Below are 12,083 nucleotides of genomic sequence, written 5' to 3'. Positions count from 1 at the left end.
ACTCGGGTGGAATGAAGCGCTTCGATTGACCACGTCAATAAGAAAGTCCAACCTTTCCATACTCTAATGGAGAAGTGATGGGAAGGAAAGAGAGAGAGTCACACACATGCACACACACACACACACACAAGGAGAGAGAGGCAGACAGAAAGACAGAGGGAGTTGGGGGGAGACAGACAGAGAGCGAGAGAGAGAGACAGACTAGATAGCGCGAGAATCAGAGACAGAGAGAGAGGAGAATGGAGTCTGATATTAGAGGGGCTAAGGAGTGATGGCGGCACTGGCAATGAAAAAGAAGGAATGAAGAGTGAAAGAGTTCGGAGAAGCAACAAACAAGTTTTCTTACACAGACAAAATCTGTTAAGCAAGGTCGCTGCTGGTGGTGGGGATTTTATCTTATTAACTTTAAAACATTTAACCCAGCATGCTTTCACGGCATGCCTGTGTCCCCAGCACAGTTCTTGCATGCCTGGAGAAGCAAAAGGCAATGGCAGTCCGGAAGCTCCTTGAGCCTCATCTCCCACATGGTGCATCAGCCTCCCTTTGCCCTGCCGGGTCCCTGACAGCCCTGGACAGGGCAGGAGCAGCCCTGCCTCTGAATGAGATCTGTCCCTGCTGTAGAAACTCACGCCTTGCACTCAGCCCCACTGCCCCTAAAGCATCTCTCGGCTCTCCTAGCCAGAATCTTCCCAAGATGGATATCTTCCCAAGATGGATAGCAGGAGGAAGGCACAGCCTCAGCAGCCGCAGGAAGAAAAACTTTTGAGAGAAGAGGGTGCCAATAGGGAAGGCAGAACATTCCAGAAGCAAATCAGTAACTTAACAATTTTGCTTACAAATGGTCCTTCAGCTGGGCTCAGACCTTACAGCTCTTTACTGTGCCCAAAGGGGACAGCTCAAAGGGGACCCAGCTCACACAGAGCTCAGGTCAAGAAAACACTGCCGGAGACGATCTGTTACAAAGACACCAGTTACCAAGGAGGTTGCTAAGGGAAGCCAGCAAGTTAGCTAGGGCTAGTCAGCTCTCTGCTATACAGAGACTTGGACTGCAGAACCCGGCAGAGGTAGCAGGGGTGCAAAGGAAAAGTTCAACAGGAGCCACATGAAGCAGAACAGCCCCCTGGGATGGGTTAGAGTGACACATGTGAGTTTACAGTTTCTAGAAGTGAGATTCTAGCCTTTCTCCTTTTGCTCCTTTCTCCTATGGAAGAAAGATGAGCCTCTAAGATAGTTAAGCAGAGCTAAACCCACAAGTGGATTACCTTGGAAACAGCTGGACAAGGGCCTCCCAGAAATGGCTCCTGAGGTGTTAGTACCCAGAGCCTCAGGGAGTGACCAGTCACTGGGTGACCTTTCCACACAAATGTATTACCTAAGTCAAAGGACCACCAGGACCACCGTATCATTCTCTGTAGGCAAGGACACGGGCAAGTTGAGAAAAAGACTGGGAGACAGTGAAAACACCCAAAGAGAGATGTGCCTTGATTTTTCTTTAGTGTTTGCATAAGCTGACCCTTAATAAAGACACTTATTTCTTAGATAGTAAGGTGAGGAAGTAGATGGTTTAAATCTGTGAGGTCTTGAACAAAATAATTCTCAAGAGAATTGGGAGCAAAGCTGGTGTGATAACAAAGACATGTAGTTACCACCTGGTGGCAGCATATCTAAACCGAAGACTGTGAGTGTGAGGGTGTGTGTGTGTGTGAGTGTGTGCACGCACCCCCGTGCATGCATGCGTGTACACAAATCTACGCAAGTTCAAGGGAAGGAGAGATAGGAGTGAAATCATGAAATCTCAGGGTCAGAACTCAACATCACCCCCAGCCTCACTTCATTCAATACTGCGAGTTTCCCTGATGACCTTCCTACTCAGTAGTTGTTCTGGATTCGCTTTGGAGAAAAAGACATCATTACCATTCCTTTTCCGAAACTTAAGACAGAAAGGGGCAGATTTGTCCCAACATAGTTAGTGACCTCCAAGCAATGGTAAGGGGCTGGCCTAAAGCCTGCACTCCACATTTGTGCTGTGAGTGAGTGAATGAATGGGGGAGGAAGTAAACACAGCCTGATTTCCTCAATATGTTTACTTTCAGCCTCCAGGGTTGAATGGTAACAATGGTGGGCTCTGATAAACTCAGCGATTTAGGCATTTAGAAATAGCTCCTGTCCAAGGGTCTGTCCACGGCCTGGCAAATGCAGACCCTAGAAGAAGGGCAGCCGTCCTCTATGCCAGGGACGCGGCAGACAGACTTGTCCCCTGGCAATCTGCAGACCCAGATTCCAGACCCAGTTCTCCCTCAATGGGACTTAAGTTACAAAATCTTGGAATCTTAGTTTTCTCTTCTGTAAAATGAAAATAATTCTATCCACCAAGCCCAAGGACGATCAGATGAGATAACAGAAATAAAATCAGTCTGTTGACTTGAAAGGGCTGGCCGATGTTTTGAGTTATTACTATGCTGGGTAGTGGTGCAAATATGCCTCTTAGATTTATCACTTTGTCCTACTTCTTTATGAACTAAACTGCCTTCTCCCCTACAGAGTCACTGGTAGTAAAATGAATGTTTCCTCCCCAAGTACAAGTTGCTGCTCCTTCCGGGCCAGTAGGTAAGTAGTCATTCTCAAGATTAAACCACAGAGACAGAAACACAAACCAAATCACGTCTAGAATCAGAAAATTCAGAGTTTATGTGATTTGGCAAGTGAAAAATGCAGTGGGTTTCCTTTTCCCATCCCCAAAGCAGCCAAATTCTACAGCCTACTGGTCGGTGGCCTCCTTCTAGCTCCACAGCAACCAGAATCCCCCTGACCCCATGTAACTTTACAAGTTGCAAACTGGCCACAAACCAGGCTGGCTCCATCACTCCACTGCTTTGGGAAATGCTGGAGAGGCTCACAGTTCACTCTGTGAGGGGCCCGGCACCCAGGAGTAATGGGATGGCTGCCACTAGCATGCCCCACAGTTCTCCACTGATGTGGTGGGGAATTTCACGTGCTGGAGCGTCCAGGGGGATAACAGGTGTTAAGGTTCTCTGTCAACACTAAACTGCCAGTAAAGTGGGAGACTCTAATCATTCAACTGCCCCATAATAAGGACACAGGGCAGAAATCATGATGCACAGTGTCTGGCTTCCCATGTGGGTGCCGATTGTTCTCCAAATGTTCTTTTGTGAGTGGATCTCTGTTACAGATTGGCAAGGACTGTGTCTTGGCCCTCCTTGTCTCCCCAACATCCAGGAGAGGAAAGTAGCTGAAACATAGTAGATGCTCCAGAAATGCTTCTTGGGTACATGGAGAGATGGATGGATGTATAAGGGCAGGGGGCACCAGAGGCTGTTTTGTGAGCTAATGTCTGGGCCCCAGAAAGAGGAAGCATGGTGTAGGTGCCGGATGGTTTCTCTAAAAGAAATCACGACTGAAATTTGAAGCATTAGATGGAAATTTCTGGCACAAAATAAAGAATATGGTCCTAGAGACAGAGAGACGTGGGTTCAAACCTGGGCTCCCTCACTCATTAGCTGTGAGACTTTCGGAAAGTTGTTTAATCTCTCTGTGCCTCAGTTTCCTCATTTGTAAAGTGCAAGTTAATAAGCGCATCCTTGTACTATCGCTTTAAGGATTCAGTGAGCTAGAAGATGTGGATGGTGGGGATAACACCTTCTCTCCTCACCTCCCTGCTGGGTCACGGCTTATTTGGGAAGAGCTTCCACCAGCTCTTCCAGTCCTTCTAGTTAGGTGCTGGAACAGAGCATCTACTGCTCTTTCTCTTTTCTTCCCCTTCCCCGAGAGGAGCAGCCAATCTGACTGGCAAGTACCTAACAACACTGGACCAAACCTTCCAGGTGCTGGGGTTGCAGAGTCAAAGGCCCTGCTGGTGTCAGGGCATCTGGCCCCCTGACCCACCTGCACTTCCTGCTCCAAGGAACCCTCTTGGTGCCTGGTTTTCTGTCCAGAGATGGGGAAACCAGGCCAAAGGCCCTGTGGGCCCAAGGTGCCACTGTCTTCTCAGGCTGAAAGTTGGTAACATTCAATCTAGCCCATTCCAGAAAGCCCTCCATCAATAGAGCTGATATGTTCATGAGTATTTATCCTGTCTTTCTTGAATCTATTAATCAGACCAGAGGGAAGGAGAGCTAAGTCTTAGGCGGTGTTTCATTTGATAAAAAGTGGTGGTAACACATTAAGAAGGCTCTTATGGGGCCTAACGTATTATCCATCTGTTTCACCCCTGGTATGGTCTATGCATGGAAATCCAACATTATTTAAGACAACTGTTCTCAAGGGGAGCAGCACTGCCCTCTAGGGGGTGTTTGGAAAATCTATGCAGGTGTTTCAGGTTGTCACCATGATGGAGGGACACTACTGGCATTTAGCAGAAGGGAGGAAGATGCTAGACATCTTGCAGTGTCTGGGACAGCCCTGCACAATGAAGTGTTTTGTGTCCCTAATGACTTTTAAATATTTCACTAGACATACATAGAGGTAAACAAAATAACCACTTATGATACATATTTATGTATATGTATATGTATGTATGTATATTTTTTATTTAATATCAGCAGGTACAAGGAAAAATATAGACAAATATACCCCCCAAACTATTACAAGTGCTACATTGGTTGGGTAGGTGGAGTCATATGGACTTTTAATGACTCAGTTATACATTTCTATTTTATTTCACTTTTTTGTAATAGTGTATTGCTTTTGCTATTGAAAAAAAACAATTAAGATAACCAAAAACAGGGAAAATTTGTTAAGCAATTTACAAGAAAAATCATGTCCTGGACATATGATATTTTGGAAATAAGTTTTTTATATATTAATCCAATAAAATCAGGTTACAAAAAAGAAACCTGCTTATAATTTTCTGAGCCTAGAAACTAAACCTCTTCATATGTAAGTACAACTTGTATTTTTGCATGGTTTTAATATATATTGAATTTTCCAGGAATTCAATCACTATGAAAACGGAGAGGAGAGTGTGAAGAATCGTTCCCATTTAGGAAAATCCAGGTGCTGATGCCAGTGTTGCTGGCAGTACCCAGGTCCCTAATACAATAGATAGGCGTCAGTCGGCATCTGAGGTCATGACAGTGGCAGTGATTCTGAGTGTAGGTGTCTGCGTCTGACTACTCCATCATGTCCTCAAGTGCCTGAGAACTTTCTCTCCTTTTAGTTCTCTTTTATATTTCAATTAGGGCATATTTTTGATTTCTAAAAATTTCATATATAGGTAGGTTATATTATACATGAATCTCGTGGCAGTGTAGTAAAGGGGGCACTAAAAAATACCTGCCATAAAAAGGGCCCGTTGGAACGGACAAGGCTGAGAGCCACCAATTTAACTTCTCAGATCACGAGGCAATGCCTTCATCAACTCTGACTTCCAGGCCCTAGCTTAAACTTTCCAGTCACACAGTGGTCAGAACAGAGGAAGTTTGGAGAAGGATTCTGCTTGTCACAGCACATGATGACAGATCTAACTTTGTGTAAAACAGGATCTTTATCTCTCTGAGGTGGGGGTAAGAAAGGGACTTCCCCCCATATACCAGAAGGCAGAAAGCTGTTTGTCAGCAGAAAGATGGAAGCAGAACTGGGCTGTGCTACTTACAGAGATCTTCGGTGGCAGCTGGGACGAAGGCAGCCATGGACTCGTACAGCTCCTCATCACAGCCAGGGTTGAGGGAGCATTTCATGAGCAGGTCTGTGGAAAGGTGGGCCATGGACTCATACACAGCGTCGGCCTCCTCCCCTTGCATCAGTTCCTCTTTAATGTGACTCTTCAGCATGTCCACGGTTTCCTGGAAGAAAAGACAGGACCCACAGGCACATTGAGACAGCCCGGCTTTCTGGGTAGAGTTAGGCCCCTGAGTGAGCTGGTGACAGCCAGGTAAAGGTTCACCTGGGTCAGGGTTGCAACTGTGTGTACGTCTATATTTCCCTCCAGACTGAAAGCTCCTTGAAGCCAGTCTTCGAGCCTTTTTTGGTTTGTTTTATGTTTTAATCTTTGTATCCTCCCCCAACCCTAAGCGCAGAGTCACGCACACAGGAGATACTCGTTAAATGTTCAATGACTACAGGACACAGATTTAAAACCTTCTCATGAGCACCTGTTACGTGCCAGGTATCATGCTAGGTATTTGCCTCGATATGATCGCATGCCATCCTTGCCACCACTGCTTGAGAAAGGTTTGCTATTCCCTAGTTCACAGATGAGAAAACCAAAGCTCAGAAAAATCTAGTGCCTTACTCAAGGGCCTGTAATCCTGGCTTCTGACCTTTTACTACACCCTAGTGATTCCTCAAAAGGGAACCAAAGACACACAAGGGTGTAACCCTTACTGACCAGCCACATGGAAATTCAAATAGACTAAATAGGGCTGTAGCCAAGGTGTTCTTGCACTTAGGGGTAGTCAGAGATCCCTTAGGAACTTGATTCGCTAGTCCCTGTTCCTCTCAGCAGGCTGCTCCAAGGTGCCTGACAGTGCACGTCTCCAGAGTGGCCCCCTCGCTCTTATATCCTGTGTGCCCAAGAGGAGAGATGGTCTTGGATGAAGCACCCTGAAGTCAGACAGGCTGCCTCCATCATTCCACCTCCAGGTGATCGTGAAGCCAGGGAGCTGCTTCTCCGAAACCTCTGCACAACTTTTCCTGGCAAGAAACTCTGGTGTTTCACAATCCTTATTTCAGCATCAACCCACAAAAATCCTCATTTTCATCATCACTACCCCAAGAGAACTAATCTGCTAATGACACTCTATTGATTTCCTGAGGGGACCCAAGGAGTGGATCAGGTGACAGCTGTGAAGTGTTGGAGACTCAAGTTGTGGCATTTGGTTTTGATGTGGTGGAACGAGGAAATGGGACAGTTCTTTGAGGTCATAAACAACATGTAGGGACAACCTTTTGGTAGCAAAGCTGAAGATGCTTTGGTTGAAGGTGATTATAGCCGGAGATGAAAGCAGATATGAGAAATGTGAACCAGACTAACTTCAGTGCAAACTGAAAGTACGTCTTTAAACTTCCCTGTTAGACAGAGTAGAATAACAAGCCCAGCTTCAGCGTCAAACTAGGTTCAAATCCTGTCTGCCCTTACTAGTGTGTGACCTAGGCACAAGTACTCTGCCTTCTAAGCCCTTTTCCTCAGAGAGATAACAACACCATCAACCTTAAAGGATTGTGGTGAGGATTAAATGAGATGATGCATTTGCCAACCAAATAAATTCAAATAATAGTAGTTATTACTATGAACACAGTATGTCCTTAATAAAAACTGTTGGCATGGAAATGAAACATAGCATTTTATACATTTGTGACTTCAAAGTAAAGCTGAGTAAATATTCCAGGACTGTGAGCATCTTTTAGCTTCATTTATGTCAATAATGCCCAAAACAGACACTCAGGCTGTTCTATTCATTCAACAGACTTAATCACCCCAAAACTTTGGGAAGCTCCCTCTCCATGCCGCGGTGACTCACTGCCCTGTAGAACGTCAAATACATAGCAGAGAGTTAAGTTTCTGGGGCGGCATCAGTCTCATGCCTGTCTGAAAGTAGAAAGCAAGACAGGGTTGTGTTTATCGTTACTTTTGAGGCCACAGCCCCATACGAGAGGCTGAGCTATTCTCGCATCCCCGCTGTGAATTGTGAAGATGGAGGAAAACCAGAAAAAGGTGGAGTCAGGAAGGGCAGGTGCCTCCAAGACAATGGAAGCAATACCAGGGCACGGAATAAAGCCTAGGCATAGGATGAGATTACACTCAAAGAAGGACCCAGAAGTCAACAATCAAGGAGGATCTGGAGGTTCCAACTGAGGTGAGCAGATAAACTGGGCATATCTACCTCAAGAAGGGCAGAGGCTCAGAAAGGGAAACAAGCTGCCAGCAGAGGTGGGGCCTCACAGTGGCCCCCCTGAAGCCCTAGGTGCAGAGCTTTATTGTGGTCTCTGCTAAGGAAGGAACGAATTCTAACACAGTTCACCTGGGCCTGACAGCAGGCAGCATCCCACCACGGTGCCTTGGAGGCAGGGGGGGAGGTGACTGGGGAAGAGGGATAAGCAGTAATCTTCAGCAGCGTCACTCTATAAATGTCTCTGTAAATTCTTTGAGGGTGGACCTCCGTGCTTTACATATATTATTTCCTTTTATCCTTTAAGACAACCCTATGGGTAGAACTATTGTTATCTTACTTCTGCACAGCAGGAAACTGAGAGAGAGGGTACATGATTTGCCCCAAGTCACGTGGCTGATAAGTTTTGGTACAGGAATTTGGATCCAGGTCCATGTGACCCCAGGGATCATCTCTTAAGCCCACACATACAGGCCCTGCCAGAAGAGGCACCTGGTGGAGATGAAATCCAACCACGTCTTTGGTGAAAAGGCAGCCCTAGGACCACACAGTGCATTTCCAACCCTGGGGCTCTCCCGCCTTGACCTTACCACATACTCGTCGATGAACTGCCGCAGGTCCCTGAAGCCATGTTTCTCGGCAATGGTGTTGGGGTAGTGGCCATGCTTGTTAGCCACACTGTATGCCTGTAGGGCTCCCGGGCAGGTGAGCAACAAGGCAGTGAGGTTCTTCAGTCCATACTTTGCAGCAAAATGCAACAAGGTGGGCAGCTCTTCATCCCTCTGATCTGAAAAATTGTCAAGGAAAACTTAATGGACAGATAAAAATGAAGGCACAGGGCATCCTTGTTCACAGAGACAGAACTGGTAAGCCTAGCATGGCATCCAGCTGGCACTCAATCATTACTTCCTGGTTGATTGCTCTAACATCTGACAGCTTCCTTCACCACTGAAGATTATACCCTCAGATGACAGAAGAAATGATATGTTAATTAATTAGCAAATCTAATAATTAATATCCTACCTTCTTTCTCTAAAAGGATTGGAGAATCCTGAGAAATAATACTAATTCAAAATGTGCTGATTTTCTAAAGGCTTAAATAGTAGCCACAAAGTAAAACAGGAATCATGTTTTGACCTTCTCTGTAAATTTCAGAGCACTTTGAAACAATTGTTTTGTGCTGATTGAAAGAAAGAACGCCATCTTATTAGCTGTTAGTCCCAGTTTCATAAACTATGCCAAATGGTCCTGGGTACGTTACTTAGTCTTTTCATGGCCCTTAGTTTTGAACTAGAAAATATTTCCAGACTATCTCAAAGGGAACTGGGAGGATTAATAAGATGGTATTTTGTGAGTTTCCTGTTTAGGACAGGTTTTGAATGTTGGTATTAACGCACATGAACCCCAGGATGTCCATCAACCCTCTGACTCACGGGAAACAAAGTACTCCTGAGAGTCCTTGGACCCCCATGACCCCCTCCTCCTCCTAATATCTCCTAACTACAGCAAGTTAAACTCAACCAAGAAAACAGACATGTTTGTGTTGTGGAGTTGGGGGAGAAATCTTTTTGTCGTTTTCATAAAAGTTGATTTCTAAATTCAACAATGATACGTATATAGAGATACAGATATGTATACATACATATACTTTTATGTATTTATATACATATATTTATTTTTTTATAAGACAAACCCAGCTCCCTGTTCACCAGTATATGATCCTTGGGATAAAGTATCTGCTAATGTCCCCAAGATCCCACATTGTCAGGCTATGAAAAACTCCCTTCTGAGCCCCGATTTTAAGAACAGAGAATATATACACTTGCTGTAAGTGATTAAGAACATTCCTCAGTAGGAAAATAGGGAGAAGCAACGAGAGAATGCCCCCAGGAGAAGGACTTAAAGGAAATATAACCTCATCCTTATGGTTCTCTTAGGCTATGGAAGGATGGAACGCAGGCAGAGGGTAAGCAGAGACTTGATCCCATTTGTATAGTGCAACCATGGCATGAAGGAAGAGTGGTGTCCACAGAAGCACCATAACAAGCATCCTGTCCAGCACACGAGGCACCATCCCCATGCAAGTGGTCTCCCAGCTCCCAGCATGTCACAGTGCACACAAGACCACTCCTCCCTCATCGAACAAATATTTTTCCGAGCCTACAAGAGCCACCCAGACACAGCCCCAGTCCTCACTGAGCTGACAGCCTAGCAAAGCAGACAGACACTGCTGAGGAGTGCTAGGACAGAAGACACCCAAGATGCTAGGGGAGTCTGTGGCACATAGATGGGACCTACCAAAGGTTCAAGAAGGATTTCCTGAGGAAGTGCTACCTAAGCTGCTGCAGGGAGGTGAAGAGAAGCTAGCCAGGTGAATGGCGACCAAAAAGGACAGGAAGAAACTATATTCCCATGAGTTGAGGTGGCAAGAGGCAGGGTGGAACTTGCACTGGGCGAAAGAAGTTCATGCCATCCCTAGAGCAGAGCACGGAAGCCAGGGAAGAGAGGGGAGAGAGATGAGGGCAGAAGCACAGCAGGAGCCCCCTAGCAAGGGCTTATAAACAGGTTAAGGAGTTTGGACTTAATCTAGAAGGCAAGTGAGAACCACAAAGGGTTTTTAGCAAGGGAGTGAGTTATTCAGATTTACAATTTGGAAGAATCTCTGGCTAGCCAGTGAAGAATAAATCCTTCTCACAGGATGAACTGTAGAGCAGGAACCAGCAGAAAATATGAGCACAGCCTGCCTGGATGGTGAAACCAACAAACTGGAATCAACCCACTGTGGGTTTCCCGAGGTTTGACTATTGACTTACTTGTCATCATATCTTCTTCTTCCAACTGGTTGATTCCAAAGAGGTGCAGTCCGCTTGCAGGGATGTTGTTCTTCAGGGACTCAGTTAGCAGTTTATCAAGCGTCTCTGTGTTGTAGGGCACAATTTTAAAGGCCTAAATACAAAAGGAAAGATAGATTTTAAACCCTGCTATCTCCCATCCAGCAGATTCAAGGCTGATGAAGCGTGAGCAGAAACTACACATCCAGAAAACTCAGGTTTCCTTTCAACATCCTTACCTGACACATGAACTCCACAGGATTCGCGGCATTGGACAACAAATTCCCAATTTCTTCCATGTCAGTATAATAGCTGATAACGGTTTCACACACCACTAAATCCCCGGAATATATCTTCAGGGAAACATTCCCAGATGAAAGGTCTGAACAGAAGAAAAGATACTATGAAAGTGCCCGGGAAGAACAAGGGTCCAGGGCAAAGTGTTCATGGATTCCTCTTAATGGTGAAGAAATTAATTGGGGGCTGGAAGAAAGATCTTGGAGGTGAGCTGGGAGATAGGGAAGTGAGGAAAGGATAGAAGTAGAAGGTGAGCAGACTAGCCCACGGGAGGCCTCTGAGTCAGAGGAATTATCCTCATTGGGTCTGCAATTTAATTTTTGGAAGATTTGCATCTGTTTTGTTCTCTACTGTAGGCCTAGTGCTGCAATAAACAGGAAGAAGAGTTGAGTTTAAGTACTTTATATAAAGGCCAGTGGTCACCAGAAGGTGGGAGGATCCTGGCATGTAGAACTCTGTGCTTCCGCCACACCGGGCCAGCAGAATTGATTCACTTGCTCTGCGGCTGTCATTACTATGCTCTCTCCCTGGGTGCTCTCGCTCTACACCACAGGAAGGGGTTTTGAGGGGGAAAGAAAAAATTAAAAATACATCAACCACAAAGATTCAATTCACAAAAGAGGAAATGCGACAAGTAGAGAACATGGAAAAATATTCAACCTCACTAGTAATCAAAGAAATGCAAATTAAAACGATGGGCTACTTTTTTAAAATGTATCAAATTAGCAAAAATATTTAAAATGGTAACGGCTAGCGTCGGTGATAGTAGATAGCAAATAAACTTGATAGTAGTAATATTTCAGAAAGCAATTAAGCACTATTTTTCAGGACCCTTAAAAATATCCATTGTTTCAGGGATTCCATCTTGAGGAAATCATCCTAAATACAAAAGAAGAAAACCTCTGCATGCATAAAGATGCTCAATATATCATAATTTAAAACAATCAGAAATCAGAAATCATATAAATATGTGACAATGAGGAAATGAAATTTAAAAGATGTTACTTCTATTCAACTGAGTATTACACAGCTTCAAAAATTATAGCTATAAGATACAGGTCTAACACAAAGAACTAGTCTTATAAATTATGGTGCATCTATGCAACAG

At 44.9% G+C, this 12,083-nt stretch overlaps 1 protein-coding gene across 2 annotated transcripts in view; it reads right to left on the bottom strand.

Annotated features, from left to right (window-relative positions):
• Positions 1 to 12,083, bottom strand: part of PIK3AP1 (phosphoinositide-3-kinase adaptor protein 1) — a 112,025-nt gene that overhangs the window by 43,935 nt on the left and 56,007 nt on the right. For both annotated transcript variants that reach the window (XM_044753258.2, XM_044753269.2), the window contains 4 exons: positions 10,918 to 11,060; positions 10,661 to 10,793; positions 8,438 to 8,634; positions 5,612 to 5,801 (listed from right to left, as the gene is read on the bottom strand). In XM_044753258.2, coding sequence (XP_044609193.2) covers positions 5,612 to 5,801; positions 8,438 to 8,634; positions 10,661 to 10,793; positions 10,918 to 11,060 — 663 coding nt within the window. The remainder of the gene's footprint in view (positions 1 to 5,611; positions 5,802 to 8,437; positions 8,635 to 10,660; positions 10,794 to 10,917; positions 11,061 to 12,083) is intronic.

The sequence above is a fragment of the Equus asinus genome, chromosome 2 (assembly GCF_041296235.1).
Source record: "Equus asinus isolate D_3611 breed Donkey chromosome 2, EquAss-T2T_v2, whole genome shotgun sequence".
Classification (NCBI taxonomy): domain Eukaryota; kingdom Metazoa; phylum Chordata; class Mammalia; order Perissodactyla; family Equidae; genus Equus; species Equus asinus.
This window is presented reverse-complemented; position numbering and strand designations above follow the sequence as displayed.